This window comes from Alligator mississippiensis, chromosome 3 (genome assembly GCF_030867095.1).
Source record: "Alligator mississippiensis isolate rAllMis1 chromosome 3, rAllMis1, whole genome shotgun sequence".
Classification (NCBI taxonomy): domain Eukaryota; kingdom Metazoa; phylum Chordata; order Crocodylia; family Alligatoridae; genus Alligator; species Alligator mississippiensis.
The window spans coordinates 258205840-258230176 of NC_081826.1; the positions used below are offsets into that span (position 1 = coordinate 258205840).

A 24337-nucleotide genomic window follows, 5' to 3' on the forward strand; every position below is an offset into this window, starting at 1 on the left:
GATCTCTAAAGTAAGACTGCCTTGTTTCATCACCTAATGGTTTTGCTCTAAATATTTGATGCCTTCTTTCAGACAGGTTTAATCCTTTGGGAGGGGAAATCAGAATAGATTGTTTCAAACTCCAGCAATGTTCCACACTATTCACAATTTAACTTGGACATGACTTGAAGATGTTCCAAGTATACATCGGCTGACTGAGCACTAACAAATGAAAGTGCACGTATCTTGGCATATTTAACTGGAACAAAATGAGTGAATGTATTTTGGCTCTCCCTTATGGCCATAGTTTTTCCAGTGTCTGTACTATGTACTGGCAGACATTCATCTCTATACTTATTTCCCAGGTGAGGCATGTGTGCACTTACCATTTTTCCTTTGGAATAAAACATTTGCATTTCAGTCAGCAGACCTTTAGTGCTAAATTTTAGTCTTCACATCTATAGCCACAAAGATTTCCCAAAGTTACCACTTAACACTGGGCAAAGTAATTATATAGCAATTCAACAGAGGGAATCATGCTCTTTTTGTTAAAAATAAAAGACACTTTTTATTCAAAAAGGTCTAGACTTAATAAAACATCACACTTTTAACACTGACATATTAAGTATTGTATTTTACACATATAAATATATTACAAATTCATTTTTCAACAAAAAACGTCCATTATCCTCACAGCATTTTCCCACTGTTTTGGTCTCAGGCTATTTCACCGTCAGTTTTCAGCATCATTCAATCACCATCCATGGCAATCAAAAAATCAACTTTTTTGGTAATCCTGAAAAGTGTAAATTAATTATAATTTATATTGATACATGAAACTAAAAGGGCTCCAATCCTCCACTCAAGGAGTCATACAGTCCTAAGTATTACAAGTCTGTCCATTCTTGGACCTGGCTCATGCAACTGCTGGCTACAACAGTACATAAAGAACAGTCACCTACCAACTCTTCCCATATGCTCAATTGAAACATGCAATATAAAAAACAAAGTTTCTGTTAATTTCTTTGGACTCCTAAACAAATGTTCATATCATAGAGCCTTACATGAGAGAATATTCCTTTTATACCACACATTTCTCCTACTATTTGACACACAAAGCTACAGGTTTAAAGTACAGCTGAATCTAGAAAGATGGGCAGGCTTCTGTATAACTAGAAAGTTCCCCAGATGGAGAGGGTAGCTGCTTTTATTTCACTCCTACAACTCCTTAAGGTCCAACTATATGACAAGTGTGACCTGCTAAAACATGGCCATTTTCTGAGGCAATCATTATAAGCATAATGGACAGGATTCAGTTACTCTGGCCATGTCCTGTAAATGAACACAGGCTGTTTTTAAAACATGGTTTACTCCTTTCAACCCTATGAATTTCTCCATGGAGATAGACGTATGACATGAACTAGAAGGCTGTATATACATTTCCCCCTATCTTTGCAATGAAAAAGTTGTAGTCTATTTATCTGCAATATAAAAATTTATTTTTTGTTAAAAACTTATGCTGTCTGTTTTGCCAGCTCAGGGCTCCATTTGGAATGTAAGCTGCAGATGTGTGTACTAGGAGAGGGAGGGAGGCTCTTGATTAAATGGTTTCTGCCAGCAGAGAAGACAGACACTGACAGTATCCTAACACCAGTGATGCCACACAAGTGACTGATCAAGAATAAGCATTAGCAAAATCAGTCAAAGAAATGGCATATGGTTAACCCTTCTTGTAGAGATCACCTGCACAGAGAGGTAACCTTTGGAAAAGTCCATTACTAGGTAACATTGGTTCTTCAAAAGCACTGCCCCTGTCTATCTAAAATTTGTGTGATGCAACCCCTGGAGCTACTGAACTTTATTAACTCCTGGTAAGTAGTGCCAACTGGGGTTGCACAAGCACTTCTCTGTCCACAGCATTAAGTTTACGTTCTTGTATAGCCCTGAAGCCTTAACCACTACAATCTCTTCTGCTAAGTTTCAGGCTCATGAAAATAGAGGTGTTCAGAGAAGTAGTGTGATGCAGGAGGAGCACAGCCCAAAGAACTTCAATTACTGTAGAAAACATTTGTCATCTTTGAAAGGGCTTTTGCGTTTTCCCACATGACAATTCAGGAAGCATTTCAAGACTTGACAAAGGTGAACTCAGGACCTACTTAAGCAAGAATTGGAGAACTGCACTCCCAAAACAGCGAGATCCAGTTAATTTGAAAGGGTAGTGGGGAAGAGGAGTGACTTTCAGGTGCCAGCTCTGCAGATTTTTACAACAGCAGTAACACTGCAGGATGCGATACTTACTTCTGTCAGCTTAGACAAGGCATAGCAGAATTTAAAACAGGCAATCCAATACACCAGGAGGAGAGGCATTCCAAGAAAGTGACATTCCCTTTTACATTGATCCCCAAAGACCTCAAGTCTTCCCGATTTTCTAAATGTCTTAGTCCTAGCCAAAGAAACTCAATCTCTCTTGGCATGTAGTATTCTAGTTAAATTTCTCATGGGGAAGATGGAGGCTTTGAGAAAACCAATGAACTGAAACGTCAATCAGTTTAGATGAACTCAGATGCCATTTCTGATATACAGTTTAGCTACACAAAGGAAAAACTTGGGAGTCTTTGGGTTTGATAATTGACAAAACTGGAAGGCATCTTAGGTGAACACCCTTTGAATGGTCTTTCTTCTGCATTTGTGGATAGTTGGAGTAAGCCCTATGGCACTGTCACCTTCCTATATTGGAGATGGTGCCAAAAAGACATGTTTGCATCAGTCTTTTTTTTTCAGGACCATCTTCCACGGGAATGTCTGCATTGGTTTATTCCAACAGAACAACTTTCTTTGCTATTAAAAAAAACAACAACTTTGGTATAGGTGCCAATAGCTGCCTGGGTGGTGTCAGCTCTTTGGAAGCTGGGAAAACTCTTACTGCCAGTGAAAAAGTAACATGCTGGCAGGTTTCAAAGCCTGCCTCAGCACTGAAAATTGTAGTGTCAGGAGGCTTGCTTTTCAGAGCAGCTAGATTAATCAGAGGGCATAAGTGTAGTACCTAGCACACAGACTAGGATTTCCTTGATTTATCTGTTTATGAAGCTAATCCATTCAGCCCCTTATATCAGATTAGCCATCTGACTTTATAATCTAGGTGCCTAGCTTTTACTGCCCCTTCTGTAAGGGGCAGTTAAGCCTATGCTGTGGTGGTGCAGTATTGAAGTGTGAAGGGCCAATGGGCAGGGCAACAAACCCAAAGAATGGGCTTCCCTCATGTAGGGCCAAGAACAGGGATGTGCTTACATTTACCTTAATGCAGAGCTTTAGAAGCCTGACTAAATAAAGGCTTTGAACATTATAAGCCTGTTCCAAACAGGCACCCACTAAAACCTTAAAAATGTGGATAAGCCCTGTCCCTCTAAAAGCATTTTGGACACAGGGGCAAGATTCAGCAAGACTATGCTTGACCCAGAAAAGGAAGGAAATAATGTGGATGAGCCCATCATCTCTGCTTTAAACATTCAGGTACCATAAAGCTGCACTCATACAGCTCTATAGTCACTGGTGTCCAGAGGGTTCAGGAAGTACAGGAGCAATGAGAAGACATTTCATGAAGAGGGAAAAAAACCCTATAATGTAGAGGCCAAAGAACCACCTAAGAGAAAGCTGAGGAAAGTAACTCCTCTAAAAGAAAAATCAAAGGTGTGTAGATCAGCATTCTAGTGCCTCACAGAATCCTAAAACTGACTTCACTTGCCACTTCAAGTATAAGTCTCATTAATTAACAGCATTTGTATAGAAAGGGGAATGCTCAATTAAAACTCAAAACCCCTAGAGCCAGGTATTTGTTTCATAACAGCAATAGTGGCAAGCCTTTATTTTCCTCCAAGGTCTACTCATCTCATTCCCTTCTTAAGGCATGTTCAAAAGACAGTCACAGCAAAGTTCGTAATGCCCAATAACTACCTAATACCTATTGTATAGCTATGCCTAATGGTAAATCAATTCTAGGATGGAATGCATTAAGTATTATAGTATAGATTTAGATACTGATAAAATCAGTGCGAGGAGTCTGGGAACCTGTAAAACAAGATTGTCCTTTTAACGAATCACCTCTTGTAAAGAGCAATACTACAAACAAATCATCAACGGGTTTCAGCTGGTGCTACGGGCTCAGAGATTTGACCAACTGGGACAGTAATATTTTGGAGATGGATGCCTGTCAGGAAGCCTCAGGTAGGACACTCAAAAGGACTTTGACTCCCCTGAAGGCAGGTGGGCAGGTGAGGGAGAAGAGGGAACAGGCACTTTGTGGAGCATCCTGGGGTTGGGGGGTGACAGTTAAGATGGGGCTCCCTGTAAGGAGGAGTGGACTGGAAGTCCCTGGTGGGGAGAGCTAGCTGTGACTGAGGGGAGGCTGACCCTGAGGGATTTACACAAAAACATGAGGTGGTAGTCACTTTTTCTTTCCATGTAATAAATCCTCCCCCCACCATTATTTGACTGAAGGGCCTGTGATAAATTGTGACTTCTGGGGAAATTACTAACATGAGCATACTCAATTGGTGGAGTGAGGCATCAATAAATTTACACAACACAGGGTGCGTCTCTGGTAGCACCTGACACCCCAGGGTTTTGTCACAATGCCTATACACAAATCTGATTTCTTCAAAATACCACTAGAATAATAGTCAGCTTGCATCTTTGGTTTAGAAAACTGAAACTGTGATATTTAAGGAAGTATTACCTTGATCTATTCCATCTGTTCGCTTCCTTTTTAAATTTACAAGTGGATTCTGTTGCTCCTTTAAGGCTTCTGCAGGACAGTTAGGTCTTGGCAACTGACTTCCTGGAGTTGGTCCTGGTCGGTTACTAAAATACTTCTGTTTCAATGCCTAATAGGTCATCATACAATATAGATGGGGAGATAATTAGTGCATATAGAAATAATCTGAAGCTACAGATTTTCCTTTTTGTCCCAAACCATTTTTCATTGTGCTTTCACATTTTTTAAAGTACCGTTATACGCAAGAGTGGCTTGAGAATTCAAGATTGAATTCTCTGCAACTTCCATCAGTTTACAAACCAAAGAGATAATTATGTGCCAATATCGGTATTAATGATGCCTGAAGTCTTCAACAAAAATCCAGCTCCCTTGTAATAGATGCTGTACACAGTAAAAGATCCCAGTTTTTAATAGACAAGATGGATAAGAGGCAGAAGGAAAAGCTAGGGAATGGAGGGGTCAAGTGATCTGTCCAAGATCACACTTGAAATCTTTGGATTAACAAAATTAGGTTCTGTTCTACTTTTCGCTTCCACTAGGAAATAAAGCTATACTGTATTAGCTATTCAGCAACAACTGCCAATTCATGTGCATGTGGCCAGCAGCCTGCAGTGCAAGGTAGTTTATCCTACCCCACTTCATCATCTTGCACGTACTGAAGGGTAAGAGCACACATACATGCTTTTCTTTGATAATTGCCTACTGCTGCAAGTTCACATACTAGCTTGCCTCATAGGAACTTGCTTGAATGACCATAGCCGGGGAAAAGCTTGTTAGAGAGTAAATAGAAGACCTGTGCACGTACACACACAGTCAGTTTTACTCCCTGTTTTAAAAGCAGATTAGAGCTCAATAGGTTCCATAAACTTTAGTGAAGGAAAAACAAAAAAGAACTTGAGCTGCCAGAAAAATCACTGCTTTTGCTTACACCAATTACAATATTCAGAGTCTGCTATAAATCAAGTCACATTTGGAAGAGGCCAGTCATGTTTGAAGTGCAGGTTCTTTCTACTTGAAAATGTGTTGTGAATTTAATTATTCTCTTTCTACTGAACAATGCTAAAAAAATAAGGAGTTTAGCAAAAAAGCTATTTCCGCCTGAACTAGACTAGACACCAAATGCATAATAAAACTAAGTAGCTTGGAGTGTATATCAAGAAATGTATATTAACAAATGGTTACCAAGAAGCAGGTAATGCTATCAAAACTGTTTTTATCAGTTTAGCTAAGGATTCCAGAGCAAAACCCCCCAAAAGGATCAAAAGTTTCAGTAAAAACTAGCAAATAAACATTAATGTGATTTTAAAAATCAAAAACCTCTTTAGTAAAATAAGAAATGGAAAGTCCTGCATTGAGACACGAAACGTTCGAAGTTTACTAGGTAACTGGATGTGAAGGAAGAATGCGCTGAAAGTCTCACAATTTAAAAAACCATATGCCTTTCTTCCCATATCTCTAATCCAGATTGGTGAAGAAAATTTTCAAAATTCAAACCTTGTACTGCTATTTGTGCCTTTGAAAGTTTCTTCTGCAGTATTTGAAAATGTAGTTCTTACAGAATAGTGGAAATAGCAGCTGGTGCTTGCATGTACCTCAAACTCAGATTATCACTCAACATATACAAAACATTTAAATGATGTTAACAGTAACTATAGGTCTTATAATATACAAAAAAGCTAGTTTAAATACCTGAGTAGCTGTGACCCTAATACAAGGATTAAATGTGAATAAACCTTGTAGAAGATCTAGCAAGTCATCACCAGCTGCACTGAAGATATGCTGAAGCGGTGTTCCAGGGAAACTCTTAAATGTTACATAATCTGGAAGGCTTGTCATACCCTAAAAAAACAAAAACAAACTGATTTTCAGTCGAGGGCTTGGGCCCCCTATTGAAGAGACTCTCAGAGTAGACACAACCAACAAAAAAGACATCTTAAAAAGCATAGTGTTAGTTTGAAATCTGTCTGTGTAATAACTACTGAAATGAGTGCCAAGAACTAATTTGTTTTACAGTTATCTATTCCTTTGCTAAAGGATTTCTCCTCCTATTGCTCAATTAAAGAAACAAAGCAGGGGAAACTAAATGATTATAGACAGGAAAGCAGTGATGCTAATCAGCAAGGCAGTGGCACTATAGTACAGTGACATTAACCATCAATGACGCAAGTGTGAAGCCCTACCAGTTTAAGTCACTCTACTTCAGGTATACAGATCCCAGGAGTAACCAGATACAAACAAACAGTACAGCAGTGCAAAGTGGTTCATCTGCAAGGTGCCACTCAGCTCTACTTTTTGTCTGATTGCAGACCAACACAGCTAGCCATCCCCTGTACACAGGTGTAGGGGTGACATGTCTGTAGCTTTTATTGTTTACCTCAAGGGACAGCCATTTGCTCCATGCAAATAGGTTATGAGAGTACTCCATGCCACCTAGTGGCAAGGTGCCATTGTAGCTATTACTTTCCTGTTGCCAGTAGGCACTGTAACAGCACCTTTTCTAAAGGATGTAAATTAGACAGCATCTTCCTGTTGGCACTGGATTTATAACCCAGATACCTTGTTCTGGGTGGACCTAAACCTCAGACTGATCATGACCTTTCCATGTGATAATAGGTGAGTTTTACTGATACACAGTGATGACAGATCAGAATAATGCAAACAATTCTATGTCTACCAGTCCTAGAGCTGCAGAGTCAAGGTACATCTGGCCAGTATGTGAGCTTCACACTGAGGTTTTCTCTTGAATGTCAGATGTCAGCAGCCTAGAGGCTGGAGGCCAAGACACCACCACCTCCCAGTGGGGTGGATGAGATGGGCAAGTAGTATGCCCTCTGTCTATGGTGCCTTGGGTTCCCCTCTCAGGGACCCTGTTGCTCTGAAATACCTTATTTTGTATTCTTTTCCCCTCCTGATGACTCTTAATCTGTGGCCATCATTGACTGTCTTTCTGTGGTCGTCATACTGTCCATGTTCTGTCCTATCAATATATTCCTTCATTTCACAAGCCATCACATACACACATCCTAATTTGGGCTTTCCCCAGTGTCTTCCGAATTTGACCTGTTCCAAAGGCTCTCAGTTGGGCACTGTGACCTGGTGCCACCTTATCTCATGTTATGGAACAGTGTGGTACATCTCTACAATTTCCCAGCCTGTGCATCTATTCCCATCTGCCTTGAAGGCTGTGAAACTGTACAACAACCAGGCTTTTAGAAATCACTTAACTCTTGCTGCTACACTAAACCATTATTCTAATGCATATCTACTTTACCTATATGCCAATTCCCAAAAGCAAGCCTCTAAATACCATTTTCTAGCCATCACTTCCAGAGGACTGGGGTACTGGGTTGCCACCCACAGAGGGGCTAGGGTGCAAGCAGCGGCCCATAATAGTAAAAGACTGCCAACTGCAGGGTAGATTACAATGGGCCATAACCTACTTGATAACCACTAATCTGTCTATATATTACACTCCATTTTGAATGATCTTGCTCTTCCACTTACCTGGTGGTTCTTTCTATTGCATACCTCTCTTCTGTTAGCTCACTGATGAGGTCTCTTGCATCATATTTTTATTTACATACAGGGTTTTGCACCCAGGCTTTTGTTCTACCTGCTATACAGCCTGGGTTGCATCTGCTTTTTTTCCCCCCCTCAGAGACCTGAGGATGGATATTTGTACTTAAAAACTTGGCTAAGTCTATCCCAATTCTGCAGATGGTTCAGTAAAAGATATCACCAGCCTCCTCCTGTATCCATGCTCCCCTACTTCCACTGTCAAGCCCTTCTGCAAGGAGGCAAGCAGTGTAATAAATTAGCTTTTTTTTAAATGGGATGCTGTTCGATTCACAAATATTATGGAGATGTACCCCAAGTCTAATGAAGGGTACCTTGATTTGAAAGAGGTTGAGAACCACTGGTCTACAGGAACAAATTTTAGAAGATTTACAAATCTGTACATTCATCTTAATACATTACTTCTGTAGTGACTAGACACCTTAGAAACCAGAGTTCTTCCTCAACCAGGCTCTAATTTTTCACTATGCACCAAGAACACAAGATTACTATAAGAATTTTCAGACATTTCCTGTTGAACCATGGTGAAAGGGGATCGGAGCGTAAAACTATTCTGATTTTGAATGCATTTGTAACTGCCTAAACATTTTTTTAGTTATAGCACAGAAGTTGACCAAGCATCTAAAAAACCCCACTAAATTGTTGTTACTTCATGTTAGCACATAGCTATCTCCGCACGATGAAAGCATTATCACTGAAGAGGTTTTACTCGTGTTTCACTCTTACCTGCTACCGTTTTAGCATCTGGTAACATCAGATTCATAAAGCGCACACACTTTGGAAACCCCTCTCTCTTTTGAACTTTGGTTTCTAAATTCAACCAATGTTGGGATTTTTTGGAAACAGTTCCAAATATCCTGACATCTTTAAATTTAGTCCCAATAGGTACTGATGTATCAAACCATGTTGAATGTTAAGTGAGGGACATACAGGCCACTGCTCTTCTGATGGAGTGCCCAATGTTTCAAATATTCTCGTCAGCTGATCAAGATCAGAGTCTCCTGGCAAAAATGGGACCTATAATGAAAACAAAATGCAAAACATAACAGCAGTTCAAATCCAAAGATTTAATGAGCTTTTGAACTTAGGAACTGACTCCAATTTTCTCTTTAGAAAAGTACTGCTTTGGGATATTACACTTTAGATACCAATTGCTCAGGAGATGTGCACTAGTAGAATGCTTGGGGCTTCTCAGTAATGTCAAAATAGACTGTGAAGGCACTCTGATTCAGAGCAAGACAACATTAACCTTAGAACTAGGGTTTTCATTATGAAGCCAAGTAATCACGGCTCACATTCTGGCTTCCATTCTGTTTCTTGTAAATGAAACAGAATGGAAGAAGTGTACCTTTATGCTAAGGATCTTGTATACCTTGCTTAGGAGGGTCAAGTGTTGTAGCCGTGATGTTCCAGGAAATGTAATAAGTGAGGCCTGACAAAGGGCAAATTGTGTCCAAAAGCCTGTCTACTATTTTCCCCAACTACAGTTGGCCCAATACAAGATATCATCAAAAAACCGTGCTTCCCACTTAGTAATTGAAGTCTGAGGAATTTTTAAAATGGGCAGCCCTTTTGGGATGTACTACTTTCTGTGGGGGTGGTGCTTTAAGAGGGCCAGATGAGCAGTGTGAAGTCCACCTAATGAAGGTAAAGAGCATCTCTACTCATAGCCTTGCTGACCAAGGGAGGAAGACCTAGGTTAAATGGAGGATAAAGACAAATGCCTGCAAATTAGTTAAAAGCAAGATGACCTAGGTGAAGAATTAAGTAGTCACAGGCAGAAATTTAAGAAATGTTAACAAGAGAAAACAGAAATCAAGCTAGTCACCTAAGAAACCAAGTAGTGTATGGAATATGTCTAAAGAACTAGAGTACATACACTAAATTATGATCTAATTGGGATAAGACTTGATTCATGTGACTCAAATATTGACATGGAAAGGAACGAGCTTGTTCAAAGAGGATAGGTAGGGAGAAAGATAGCATCATTGCCTTATGTATTAAGATAACTTGTTCTTGGGTTCAAAGCAAACATAATTAGACCTTGTAAAAGTCTCTCTGTTCAGGTAAAAAGTGAAAAAGGGCAGGGGGGAGGGAAGCAAGGTGTCATGGTGAACATCATCTGCTTTAGACCACCAAACCAGGAAGAGGTGAATAGTCTTTTTAAAGCAGCTAACCAAAGTATCCAAATCACAAGATCTAGTGCTTTAACTTGATATTTTCTGGGAGGGTACAACACTGTACTAAGTTCTTAGATTGTGCCAAAAACTCCCCCAGACAGATGGTGGAGAAACCAGCTAAGGGAAGCTCTTCTTGATCTATTTCAGATAGGGAAGAATTGATTGAAAATTTTCCAAAAATAAAATAAAAATACAAATAAAAAGAGGGGAGGTAACTTAGCTGAAACTGACCATGAAATGAACTCAGGAACCTAAGGAAAGGGAGAGAGAAAAACAAAAGAACAGAAAACACCTTGGACTTCAGAAAAGCAGACAAAGAAAAAAAAAAAATGAAAAAAAGGAACCACTCCTCTCCAACAGGGACAGTCCTGACTTGAGCAGGAGGTTGGGCTAAGTAACCTCTTGACCCAACTCTCCAGCCCTATTTTCCACAATTCCAACTCTCAAAATTAATGGAGAGAGGGGAAAACTGGTATCAGAAGTCAGCTATATTTTGAATTCAGTACTTAAATACATTGCAATTAATTTTTTTGGATGATATTGTTTCCACTTCAGAAAAAGGGGCATACTGCATCATTGGTGTAGAAAATGCCTATCCAGCATCTTGCAGGGGTTTAGGTTGTAGCCGTGTTGGTCTGAGGATATAGGCAGACAAGGTTCCTTGGGTGAATTTGATATCTTTCATTAGCTGTACTTACGATACATCGATGACATCTTCATCATTTGGAGTGAGAACTGGGAATCTCTAATTGAGTTCCACCAGAAATTCAACAGTCACCATCCCTCCATCCGACTTTCTTTAGAATACTCCAGCACCAACATCCCCTTTTTAGATACAATGTTCAGTATCCAGAAGGGTAAAATACAGACCATAGTATACAAGAAACCCACAGACCAACACACATCTGCACAGAACCAGCAATCACCCGAAACACACCCAAAAAGCTGTGATATACAGCCAAGCCCTCAGATACCACCGCATCTGTACTGAAGAGAACACCCGGGATCGCCACCTCACCAATCTTAAAAAGGCTTTCACCCAGCAAGGACACTCCTCCAGAGAGGTAGATCGCACGTTTGAAAGAGCCACCTGGATACCACGTGAAGAACTGCTGCAGTATAGAAGAAAAACACCCAATTGCACACCACTGGTTATGACCTATCACCCATCCCTTGAACCTGTAGGGAAAATCCTCAAAAAATTGCAACCCATATTAGAAAAAGACCCTATTCTTAAAAAAATCTTCCCAGAGCCACCCATCCTAGCCTTCAGACAAGCACCGAACCTTGCCAACCTCATCACCAGAAGCAAACTTCCTCAACCCCAGAACACACCAAAAGGATCCAGACAGTGCCAGGACAAGAAATGCAAAACCTGCCCCCACATCTCCACCACCTCCACTATTACTACACCCCACAACAGAGCCATCAGCATCCCAGGATCTTACAGCTGCACCTCCAGGAATGTAGTATACCTCATCCAATGCACCAAATGCCCTGATGGAAGATATGTAAGAGAGACCAGACAACAACTGCGCACCAGAATGAACGCACACCGGAAATCCATCAAAGACAGAAACACCCAATTACCGGTGGGGGCACGTTTCTCACAGGAGGGCCACTCTCTCTCCAATCTCTCAGTCCTGATCCTCAAGGGAAACTTACACAACACATCCCAGAGACGAGCCTATGAGCTCCATTTCATCAACCTGCTGGATACTAGAGATCAGGGACTAAACATAGACATTGGATTTTTGATACATAACAATCTGCCTGGCAACTGACTCCCCTCCCCAGCCCAGCCCAGCCCCTGGCTTGTTTACTTTTCATTCCATCCAGGAAGAGCACGCAGCAACTGCTGCAGCTTCCTTAGCCTGACGAAGGGTTTTTGAACCCGAAAGCTTGCTTAATAACTATTCTCCAACCATTTGGGTTGGTCTAATAAAAGATATCAAATTCACCCAAGGAACCTTGTCTGCCTATATCCAGCATCTTGAGGTCTAACCATGTTAGAAATGAAAGAAGAAATATTTGCTTTATTTGCCATTTCCCTTTGAGGGCAGGAGTGGAAAGGACTAACTGTGTTAATACTGCTTCTAGTCCTTCAGATTTAAGTTGTGGATTGACTAGCAGAGGGTAGGGGAGGGGAGTCAGTTCAGAACAAATATCACCAACAGTTAGTGTCATGAAAGCCATCACAAATTCATCCATAAAACTTGTAAAGCTTCCATAAAAGTGAAAGATAGCATATAACTGATTAAATAGAATGACAAAAATAATTTTGGATAAAAAAACTGAGCAATAGAACACAGGAGCAATAAGTGCTCTGTAGTACGTAATCCCGTGTTATACAAATGCAACAGGATTGGATGATTTGGGACTCCCTCAGTTGAAAATTCTACCCCTTCCCTTCATATCACTTTCCTGATGCTTATCCCATTTCAAGAGAGTTTGGCTTTTTGCACAGAAATCGAGAATTGTATTCCTCTATACCTTTCTTCCAAAGAACAGCATTTTAAAGAAGCCCACTTAGCTGAGTCAGTGTCTAGCAGACAGGAGCAATGTGACCCACCAAAGGGCCATACACTGCATTTGAGAACAGGCACAATGGAAGTTGGGTAAGTGTTAACATTAAACCTTATTCTACAGCAAATGGAAAAGTTAGTATTTTAGTCTAAAATTCCTAGACATTATTTTCTAGTGGAAAGGGAACTGTGTAATAATTTTGTGGCTGGTTCCCACTGCAGCTAAAATTGAACATTTTACCAGTGCCAATCAGCTGATGGGCATTCTCAGTCTTGGGAGCATGCTGGAGCCTTGTATGGCTCCAGTAATCTCCTGTGGATAGGAGCTGCTGGTCAGCTGATAGGTGCTCCCAGCTGCAGGCTCCAGTGCATTCCTGCAGCTGGAAGACCCCATCAGCGGACTGGTGCTCCAAACATGGGAAAATAAGGCAGCCAGCTTACTACTCACCAGTGCAGGGAGAGCCCAAGATCATGATCCCAGGCTCTCCCAATACCAGCAATAGAGCACAATTGGGGTCTGATCCCCAATTTCACCTCCTGCCATGCACATGTGGCATGGCAGGAGACATGATCATTGGGATTGCAGATCAGAACCCATTGTGCCTTTGACTGACCACCTGGTCAGCGACCTAAATGACCTCCTGAGGTCTCTCCATCTCTACTTGCTAGTACTCTATCATGGGTTATAAGTGTCAGCGTTTAAAATTCAAAACAGGATGAAAGTAAATATAAACTATGCATGAAATCTGCAGTGTAGTAGAGACTCATATGCAAAATGTTTGTCTTCAGGGCTTACCCTTAGGAGCAATTCTGCCAAAATACAGCCAACAGCCCACATATCAACACCTACGCCATACATTCGAGCACCAAACAGCAGCTCCGGTGCTCGATACCATCTGAAAAGCATATCAGAAAGCTGTTAAGATAATTCATTTATTTGCACTGCAGTTATATACAACACTTTAAACTAGCAGGAGTGTTACAAAATTTTAAAAAAAGTTATTGCTTCCTCCCTTGGGCATTTATCCATTTAATGCCTGCAAAAAGAAAACTCTTTTTGTTTTTTAAGACTGCTGAACATCCTATACAATATTCCCCTACTTCAAAAAGGCATCTAACTCTGAATGAATCTTCAGTTTTAATCTGCACTTAGGCAAGCAACTTTACTGTAAATCCGAAGAGGCAAAAAATGTAACTATCAAAATAAAACACTTATTAACCAAAACTCAAGAAACACAACTCAGTCCATCATCCAGAAGCCTAAATGTGACAATGAAAGATCAAAAGTGCTGAACTGAGATTATTCTTGTGTAGAACAAATCCTAGCAGCAATGACTGATGCCAAGCAACAGGTATCACTCCCTAAAACCAGTTTACCTTGTACACAAAAATATGACATCTTAATAAAATTCCACTTGGAGTGATGAATGCCCTTGAGAACACTAATTTCTTTTCTTCCATTATGCAAAAGACGTGCGTTGTAAACCTCAGCTTGTTTCATCTGTTAGCCAACAACATTTTTAACAAGTCCCAGCTATTCATATTACAATCATAGAAAGAATCATAGAAAATTAGGGTTGGAAGGGATCTCAGGAGGTCATCTAGTCCAACCCCCTGCTCAAAGCAGGACCAGCCTCAACTAGATCATCCCAGCCAACGCTTTGTCTAGCCAGGTTTTGAAAACCCCTAAGGATGGAGCTTCCACCACCTTTCTGGATAACCTGTTCTAGTATTTTACTACCCTCCTAGTGAGAAAATTCTTCCTAATATCCAACTTAAATTTCCCTTGCTGAAACTTGAGACCGTTGCTCCTTGTTCTGTCATCTGCCACCACTGAGAATAGTCTAGCTCCATCCTCTTTTGAACCCCAATTCAGGTACTTGAAGACTGCTATGAAGGCTCTTCTCCTCTAGACTAAATAAGCCCAGTTCCCACAGTCTTTCCTCAGAAGTCACGTCCCCAAGCCCCCTCACTATTTTTGTCGCCCTCTGCTGGACTCTCTCCAATTTGTCCACATCCTTTTTGTAGCAGGGGGAAATAATCTTCTGGTACAAAAATAGATTGCTCAAGCTCAATTTCTACTTTGAGAAACATGTGACACTTAAATTAAAGTTACCAAACCTAAATGTTAATCAAGACTTTTAAGATTAAAAATGCTAGTCATGGCAAATAATGCCTGTAATATACATGATCTGAGCCAAAAGGCTGAGAAGCCTGTAATAACACCATGCTGTTTTAGAAATTAAGGGTTTTGCATACTGCAAGATGAGACTTACTAAGCATGTGTACATAATATCTGTATATCAGACACATGGAAGATATTGAATTTTAACTGTTTTTTAAAATGAAGTCTTCCTAATTTTAGGAGGAGGAAAACCTGAGACCCTGTGCTCCTGCCTTTGGTTCCAGGTAATTTGCATTATCAGAGCCCAGAGATACCTCACCACAAACTCCTGTCCAGAAGAGCATTCCATCCTTTTACTCTTCTATGAAATATGAAACCTCATAACTAGGGCTGTGCGAATATTCGGGTGCTGATTTGATTCAGAGGAGATTTGGCCCAATTCAGCAGCTGAATCTCCGAATTGAATCAGGAGACCAATAAAAAAAAGTCCGAATCAATTTGGAAAAGATTCGGAGAACTTCAGAGATTCGGACAGTCCCTGCTTGCCACCGCAGGGAGCTGGACCCAGACTCCACATCAGTAAGTAGGGAGTGGAAGGGAGGCAGAGGGGCTGGAGGAGGGGATCATGGGGGGACCCCTGCCAGGCCCCATCCCCTGCCTGCTCCCCTAGCCCCCCTAAGTACCCCCCAACCCCTGTCCACTCTCCCAGCCCCATCAATGGCTGCCCTACTTGGCCCAAGCTCCCAGTTCTTTAAAAAAAAGCCCCACATGCACAAGCCGCTGCAGTGGCCATTGGGACAGAGCCCCCCATGCAGCATGGGGCAGCAGGGATTGCCCCCCCCCCCAAACCTGGCAACAGCAGGTGAGTGTGGGGCTTTAAAAAAAGAGCCAGGAGGCTGGGAATGGGGCCTGTGCAATTCGGAAGCAGCTATATCTCCAAATCAGATTCGGCTGAATCCATTCAGGACAGTGATTCAAATCACCAAATCAAATCACTGTCCCATGAATCGGCCAAATCCAAAACGAATACTAGCCGCTTCGCACAGGCCTAATCATAACCAGAAGGAAATATGACTGCATCCTGTTGCCACAAAACAACTTTGAGGTACACAGACTATTCCAACCTTTCTCTGAGCCTAACCTGCATAAAATGAACTGTTCCAAACAGGAGATTACACCACACCTTCAACTCGCCTATGACATAAGAACTTTCATTTCTACCTAGAAGACCTTTTACAATCTTTCCTCCTATGCCTGAAGAAGGGAGTGTGCGCCTGAGAGTTTGCAAGTAAAGATTTTTTTTGCAAAAATCTAGTTGGTCTAATAAAAGATATCATCACCTCTACTACAAGTTCCGATTACATAACTCCTTGCATTTTAAGAGACAGAAATACATCTATAAAATATTCTGGAAAAAAATGTATTCTAGGCAACTTTCTGAAAAGGAATAAAAACAAACACAAAAAAAAACCTTACAGATCACTGAGGCCCAGCTTTAACAGCAATTATTACCACATGTATATAAAGTTAGCATCCAACTTTTGCGCACAGCTGATTTTGTAACATGTTTCAAAGAACTAAGCAGGCAGAAAGCTTTATTTTTTACCTTGTTACTACCTGATGTGTGTAGACTCTGTTGGGGCTTCCAAAAGATTTTGCCAAGCCAAAATCAGCCAGCTTGAGAACCCCATTTTCATCTAGTAACAAGTTGTTTGGTTTGAGATCCTATCGAGAAAGAAAAGACACTTAATCCTCCAACTTTATCAATGAAAACATGACAAATGAGCTCCTATGGCACTTATTCTAGCATAAGTATTTCCACCCTTCTTAGAAAGCCCACATGGAAATAACGTTACACCACACATCTGGAGGATGCCTACAGATAAAGTTTTGCTATGTGAGCCGTGATGTTCCAAAAACTTTTTTTGTTTGGTTAAAAAGCTCACTTGAGGGTGACCACATCTTTGCTGCCATGGTGCTGCACTGACATCCTGCACCGTAGCACATTAGTTACATAAAAATTGGTATTTAATACACCGATTAGGAAGCGATGCACTCTTTAGGATTTTTATATAAAATAAGTGAACATTTAAGGACATTAGCCCCACCATCCAGGAAACTAGCTCCATTCATTAGGCTATTTCATTACAATAAATTGATATTTTTAAGTTCAGAACAGTCAAAATAAAGTTATGGTCAACATATTTAAAGAAATATTACAAGGGTCACCAACATACAGTTTAGGAATCACCAAGCTATCCATTTCATCCAGGTCATGAAGCAGTGGCAATTGGTAAGGGAAGTGCCGATGGCAGGCAGGTCACAAATGCAGCAGTAGCCATTTTTTTTGGGGGGGGGGGGGGGGGGCGCAAGGGAATGGGGTGAAGTAGCAATCTATCACAAAACTGTCTCTAACCCCAGCTGCAATAAATTGCCCGGCTGTTTCTAAAAGTTTGCTGGCCCTTGAGCTATTTCATAATTCTAATGTATATCATAATAATGTACTTTAGAAATGGAAGTTTCCCCATAAGTAAATTTAACATCCTCTGTCCTACCTGTACAGTGATTTATTAGCATAGAGTTGTTGACATTTCTCCATACAAGCAACTACTAAAGGTTTTTATACAACACGTGGGTTTCGGATACAATGAAGTTTTGGACCTCATAAAGAGCAAAATCTTAGTATTTTCTAACAGGGCATAGTTTCTTTCAGATACTTCAGAGTATACTTACCCTGTGTAGAATCCAGTGTTGATGCAAGTATTCTAAGCCCTGAAGTGTCATCAGCATGTATGCTTTGATGTGAGATGGAGTCAGCACAATACTAGTATCCTTAATTATAACCTGTGAAATATGTTAGATTGTTACTAAAAGTTTCCTATGCAACACTACCTTATTATAGTTTTCTCAGATCAAAAGTAAATTTTGTACTTAAAGTGCTGAATGTTACATAATTAGAGACCTACCTAAATCATGGTGGAAGTTAAAGGTGCCGCTGTGCAGTAAATCTCGCTTTTTATTTTGTCCCCCCTCCCCAACAAGTGGCTGAGAAGCAAAAACCACAACATTAATTGTTTCTCAGCCACTTGGTGGGGGTGGCTGGATCTGGAACCAACTTCCAAGCGAAGTGGTGCTGGCTCCTACCCTGCGGGTCTTTAAGAGGAGGTTAGACGAACACCTCGCTGGGGATGTTTGACCCTAGTACTTTTTCCTGCCATGGCAGGGGGTCGGACTTGATGATCTGCTCAGGTTCCTTCTGACCCTACCAACTATGAAACCGCGTGCAAATACACTATGAAACAGATATTCAAGGTATAATTTATGTCAGATAAGGCAATTTGTATAAAACTCATCCACTGTAGCGTTAATATAACCTGCCTTGATAAAAAAAAAATTCAGGTTGAATTTAAGACAACCCTAGACACCAATATGATCCTTAATATTTCATATTATTGTGTGTTGGTCTGATAGTTCAGTACTGAATAAGTGTAAAACCCTGAAGAATTTGAAAGGAATCAGAACTTGTGGTAGAGGTGATTAGTTGCTTTAATAAAAGGTATCACCTCTACCATGAGTTCTGATTCCTTTTGCCTCTAGACCAATATGGCTGCAACCTGGATACTTAAATAATTTTAAAACATCTGATGTATTGAGTCAAAAATACAGCAGCTAAAGCAACCTTACCTCTAAATCTGTTTCCATGAAATCAAACACCAAACTAATATTGGATTTGTGTCCAAATGCATCAAGAAGCTGGAAAACAACATACACCACCAATAAACACTTGAGTACTTTTAATCTCTGTTTTAATTTTGTACTATTTCATCGCTGTGGGGATTTCCAGGTTGGGGTAGCAAGCTAAACATACTGGGAAGTAAACATGCTCTGGCAGTTTCAGCACAGTATAAGAAATCGGGTGTTAGCTTAGCTCCGCAACAAAGTTGCTAGGCAACCTGTAGAATAGCAAATATTAAAACGTTAAGAAGCCCCTCTGTGATCCCAGCAGTAATTCTTACTAGCAAACTACACCTAAAGGATTCAGAGACTATTATAGGACCAGTTCCATAACCAGTATTTATTTCATACTTACACCAATAATATTTGGATGGCTTAACTCCTGTAACAGTTTTATTTCCCTGAGGGCTGTTCTGTTGATTCCTATATTGAAAGAAAGGACAAAGATGGGAGCAAGTCAAACTTGAATTCAACTTCCAGTTAGGAATCTCTAATTCTGGTTGTTCAATATGCCAACAAATGCTTAAGATTAATTCCCCATTCCTCAAATTACCTGATAAAGCAAGAAAACAGATTCAGTTTACAAAATGGTAGTTCAGCATATCACTTCAATTCAAATTGGTTGTTGTGACAGATGTGCACTTAACAGCTAATTCTGTACAACTACAATTCGGTTCTGTTCCTGCAGGACTATTGTCTCCAGTAAAGCCAATATGAGCCAGGTGACCTATTTACAGGGACATTCATTCAGTAGAAACTGACCAGGCCAGTGCTCTGCATGGGCTCATTCAGGATGGCAGACACAAGGGATTCATATTCAAATTCAATGGGAAGGAATACATTAGCAATCATGGGAAGGATCAAGTCTCCTCACAGGAAATGCAGTCCTGGTTCAGGCCACTTCTGCATCATGGACCTCTCCAGGTGAGATGTGTGCCTCCAGAACACGTTTGGCCCTTATTCTGTTCCATCAGAGGCATGAGTACCAATACTGGTCTCAGATCTCACTACTGAATTCTTGAGAGATGTCTGGCATTCTCTCTCATCAGTCTTGGAGCTATGTTCAAGCTTGACTTCACATCCTGTTTATAAGTAGACATATGAGCTGGCTTTACTGGCTGAGATCAATGGCAGTCAGCATAGAAACCAAATGCTGGATCTGCCAGCATGAAGTCTGTGTTGGGAATAACAGAGATTTCATTGCTAGTGGGGTAACTGGTGTCAACATTGGTGGCTGTGATAAAACCTTGAAGGAGTACTACAAAACACTGCTTTATCTGGCCTCGCTGTATCCAATACTATTACTGAGTCTGAAGTGACCCATATAGACTGCTGAAGAAGATCACACTTAAGCTGAGTATTCCTGGGCTTCCAGATCCTTTCAGAGAACAGACAGCAGTTACCCAGAATGCAATCCATACATAGACACAAGAGACACCAGATTAGTCCATCCTTGAAAGCAATCAGCCTGGGGAAGGGCAGGCTGGGTTTACATTTCCCTCTGAATGTGCGGCGGTTGGCACAAAGTACCTTGGTCTGCTGTAAAAGGGGTATTGCAGGATAGTGCTCAGCATCCCCTTAAGAAACATCCTTCAAAGAAATCTTACCTTTCCAATTTCATTCAAGTCCATTCATGGGCTCTGAAGACATGTTGGATACCTACTGAATTCTACCTCGTGTTCAAGACAGCAAAAGGAAGCTAAAAAAAGACTGCCTCTGCCTCACCCTTTTAGATCCTTATGTCGGAAGATGAGAAATGCAAAATGTACATTTAACCTGGTTGGACATTGCTATTCCAAAGAATTAGAAGTTGTGTGCATCTGATATGCACACATACAGAGGAATCCAAATTGGCATGTACTCACAGCAACCTAATTCTACAGTTATATTCTTTTTACTGACTACTCTTGAAATTCATGAATGACACTACATTTGGGGTCATTGGTAGTGTTTAGTAGAAAGGGAGAAAATTTAAAAGGACTCCAAGTTGTTTTAGAGATTTAAAATGTCATTAACACCAATAGTATCATTTCAAAACATTTGACAGAATTAAGGGCAAAAAACTAGGATCATCATCTTGGGACAACACAAGACACTAAACTGTGCTGTAAATTAGTTTTGTTACTTCCAATTAACACTATACACCAAAACTGAAAGAAATTCAATACATTTTTCACAATTTACTTTATGCTAGTGCTGTTTTCATATTGGGTACAAAAACAAGGAAAAAGATGCATCAATCAGACCTTCGTTTCATGCCCATCATAACAATATCTGGACACTTCAGAGTATGTACGCGAAGATTTCAGCGTTTCTTCTCCCACTGCTTCCATAGGAAACATGCACGTTTTGGTGGCGATTTTATTGTAGGACCCCTCAGTCAATGAGGTGAGATTAAATTTGACAATAAAGCTGTTAACAACAACTTTTCCATTTTAAGATCTGTGAAGTTAACCCATTGCTCCGTGGCAACAAGCGTTTTTCATAGTCTTCAATGCAAAGAAAAAAAAGGGCAAGCGATGCTGTAGGACCATACTTGAAGTACTTACCATCTTTAGCTTCTGATCTATGTCCAAGCTTAATCTAAAGAGAGATAGTAAATGCTGTGTTATCTACAAGAAGAACCACACACCTCAACTGTTTGTCTGAGCAAAGATGTTTCTCAAGGAAAAAGTGAGTTTCAGTGCTGTAAAAACCTCAACCGGTAATGTTTTTACAACCGCATGTGCAGCTTTTGGTATGTCTGGAAGCAACAGACATTGCACAGAAACAAAACTGATGATTATATTATTCTTTGCAACCAGGTTTATGCTCCCCCATGTGACCCACACGCTGTTGCACCTGCAACAAACACAGTTCCCCCGTGCCCGATTAAGTACCAGGCCCATCACAAGGGCTGCACCCTGAGCTGCAAGTCACCCCAGACCGACACAATCCCCTCAGCTGACTGGAAAGACCCGCGGCAGCATGTTGCTGTCCTGGGACAGTGGCCCCACGAGCCCCGCCGACTTCTGACGGATCCTACAGGGCAAGCAGGCGGCTCCCCCGTGGAGCCTGCTGCAGCCTGCCCCAGCTCCAGCCCCGAGGGGACACGCGGCGCAGGCCGCGGCCGGGCTGGGAGGGGCCCGGGAAGCAGCTGCACCGCGCTGCGGGCTACAGCCCCGCGGCCAGCCCGGGAGGGGGACGGCAGGGTACAACAGGACCCACCTTCTTGATGGCCACGATCCGGCCGCTGCTCTTGTCCCGCGCCTTGTACACGGTAGCGAACTAGGGCAGAAACACACAGCACGGTCGGTCACTCGGATCCCGCGGGGACAGACGACCGCCCCCGCCCCCACCCCCGGCCCGGCCCGGCCCGGCCCGGCCCACGTGCCCACCTGCCCCTCCCCGAGAAAGTCGAGTTTCTCATAGCGCTTGGCGCGCGCCCGCGCATCCATCGCCTCGGAGCGGGGCCGCGCGCGGAGGGGGATTTAAACCGTCGCAGCCGGCGCGGCGCGTCACTTCCGCTCGCAAACGGAAGTCCCACCCCCCTCCGAGGCGGCGACGGAAGTAGCGTGGCCCCTGGCCTTCCAGCAGGTTGCCTTTAGCAACCGTTGCTAGGCTGCCCCTGGCGCGAGGGAGGCCTAGCCGTGCCCGCGAAGGGACCTCGGAAGATCCTGGAGCCCAGCCCCCTGGTCTGGGCAGGAACGGAGCTGAGATCAAAGCACCCAGCAAGGTGCCTGTCCAGTCTCCCCTTGAAGACTTCCAGGGCTGGGGCCGGGACTGCACCCCCCCAGGCCCCCCGGATGTCTGCGCCAAGTTCGGGTCGCCCTTGCGGTGAAGAAGTTCCTCTGCTCACTCTTCAGGGTGCTCCGACCCCTGCTCTGAATCGGCCAAAGAAAGAGAAGCCCCTGAGCAGAGCCCACACTTGGGAATGGAGCTGCTTCCTCAGGTGGCCTTGAGCAAATCACTCCACCACCGTCTCTCAATTTCCTCTCTTATGCACTGGGATTATGTGTCCTGTGGCAGGGCACCCAATTCACCAGCGTGTTTAAAAATTGTTGAGACACTGCAGGAAATGCTCCTCGAGAAAGGTAAAGATTTACTAAAGCTGCATTGAAGGCCAGGCTGGAAATAATGCCAATCAAGTAATGTGCTGCAGGATAATGTTGAAGTTATTCTCCTCATCAGTCTGAGAAAATAGGGATTTATGAAAAATACAGTTTCCCGTAACACTGGGTCTTCAAGCAACCTATGAGGTTGAAGGGGGCAGTATTGTTTTAAGTATTAAGGCTGACTCACTTGCAAAAATGTGTACTTCCAAAGAGGATCCCAATCCCTACACATGGAAATAGATGGCAGTAAGACATATTTTTAAAATGCACTGCTTTGTCTGCCATCTATATTCAAGGACTCAGTGTTCATTGTTTTTAACGTGGATCAGTCTGACAAAGCAGCGGGTGCTGTGTCAGATAATCTAGAACTAACAGGACTGGACCTATTGACTATCCCCCAATGCAATCTTCAGAGCACAGACGGGAAGGTGCATGTGGGGGTGGAACTTCTGATTGCCACACAGTTTTAGCAGCCTCGGAAGAAGAAACTGAACCTAGTTTTTAGTTGGGTTAACGTTGTTAAGTGAGACCTGCTTTCTGAACAAGCAAATATCAGTGTGGAAGAGGTGCCATCTCCTGTTCCTACCCTAGTTATTTTAAATTGGCCAGAGAGGCCTTAACAGCTATAGCAGTCATTATTATTTAATCTCCCTTTTAACTAGGTAATGGTAAGCTTATTGAGCAAACAAGGAGAAAACCAGACCACTTGTCATCTTCAGTGGATTTGTCAAATATATTTTGACAACTCTTATAGCTGTCGGGCAGCGACTGCTGTTGTTCCCCTCCATCACCGTGGTAAGTTAGGTTTGTGTGACAAGATTGTGTAGTTTTAGTACTAAGTTAGACAAGGATTTGTATAGGACGTTTGGATGCAGGCAGGGGGGTGGACCAGAGGTCTCTTCCTGCCCTACTTTTCTATGGTTCTTCTTGAAACCAACACCATTAGCATCATGATGTCCTTGACCTCTACATTTTAGGGAAGTAAGAATCCAGTCTCAACGATAATTTTCTCCAAAAAGAATGGGCAGAAAAAGTTTAGAATTGGTTCTAAACATCATTAATTAACAAATGTTACTCCAACAATAAGCTGACAATCTCCTAATTCTGTTTCCACCTCATGGAGCAGCTACCAAAACAGCTGAGCGCAAGACTGAAAGCTCATTTTCCATTGCCATTACTCAGAAGTAAGAACATTAAGATTTGAACATTATTCATAGAAAATGCAGCCCTGCTCAATTTCCTTAGCAGGAAAAATTCTGAAGCTGGATTGCTGTCCGTGGAACAGCTACTAAAAAAAAAGCAACTATTGCTGAGCAGAAAAGTAGAATGGCTCATCAGAAAAAGTGCATTGG

At 41.8% G+C, this 24337-nt stretch overlaps 1 protein-coding gene across 1 annotated transcript; it reads right to left on the reverse strand.

Annotated features, from left to right (window-relative positions):
- Window positions 1-521: 521 nt before the first annotated feature.
- On the reverse strand, window positions 522-22403 carry CDK7 (cyclin dependent kinase 7). Its single transcript, XM_006263708.4, has 12 exons — window positions 22269-22403; window positions 22099-22158; window positions 21441-21474; window positions 19247-19314; window positions 18841-18909; window positions 17890-18000; window positions 16763-16881; window positions 13828-13927; window positions 9257-9343; window positions 6440-6589; window positions 4712-4859; window positions 522-775 (listed from the first exon to the last, which is right to left on the reverse strand). Exons 1-12 carry the CDS (start codon window positions 22326-22328, stop codon window positions 750-752), a joined length of 1032 nt encoding a protein of 343 aa, XP_006263770.1. The 5' UTR covers window positions 22329-22403; the 3' UTR covers window positions 522-749.
- Between the last annotated feature and the right edge of the window lie 1934 nt (window positions 22404-24337).

Bases quoted from the DNA above. Each gene is read 5' to 3' on its own strand.
- CDK7 (XM_006263708.4), bottom strand. From the start codon at position 22,328: ATGGATGCGCGGGCGCGCGCCAAGCGCTATGAGAAACTCGACTTTCTC. The intron at 18,910-19,246 runs GTAAGTATGAAA...GTTGTTTTCCAG, and splicing joins GCCATCCAAATATTATTGGT to CTTCTTGATGCATTTGGACA. The intron at 13,928-16,762 runs GTAAAAAATAAA...TATGCTTTTCAG, and splicing joins ACACATCAGGTAGTAACAAG to ATGGTATCGAGCACCGGAGC.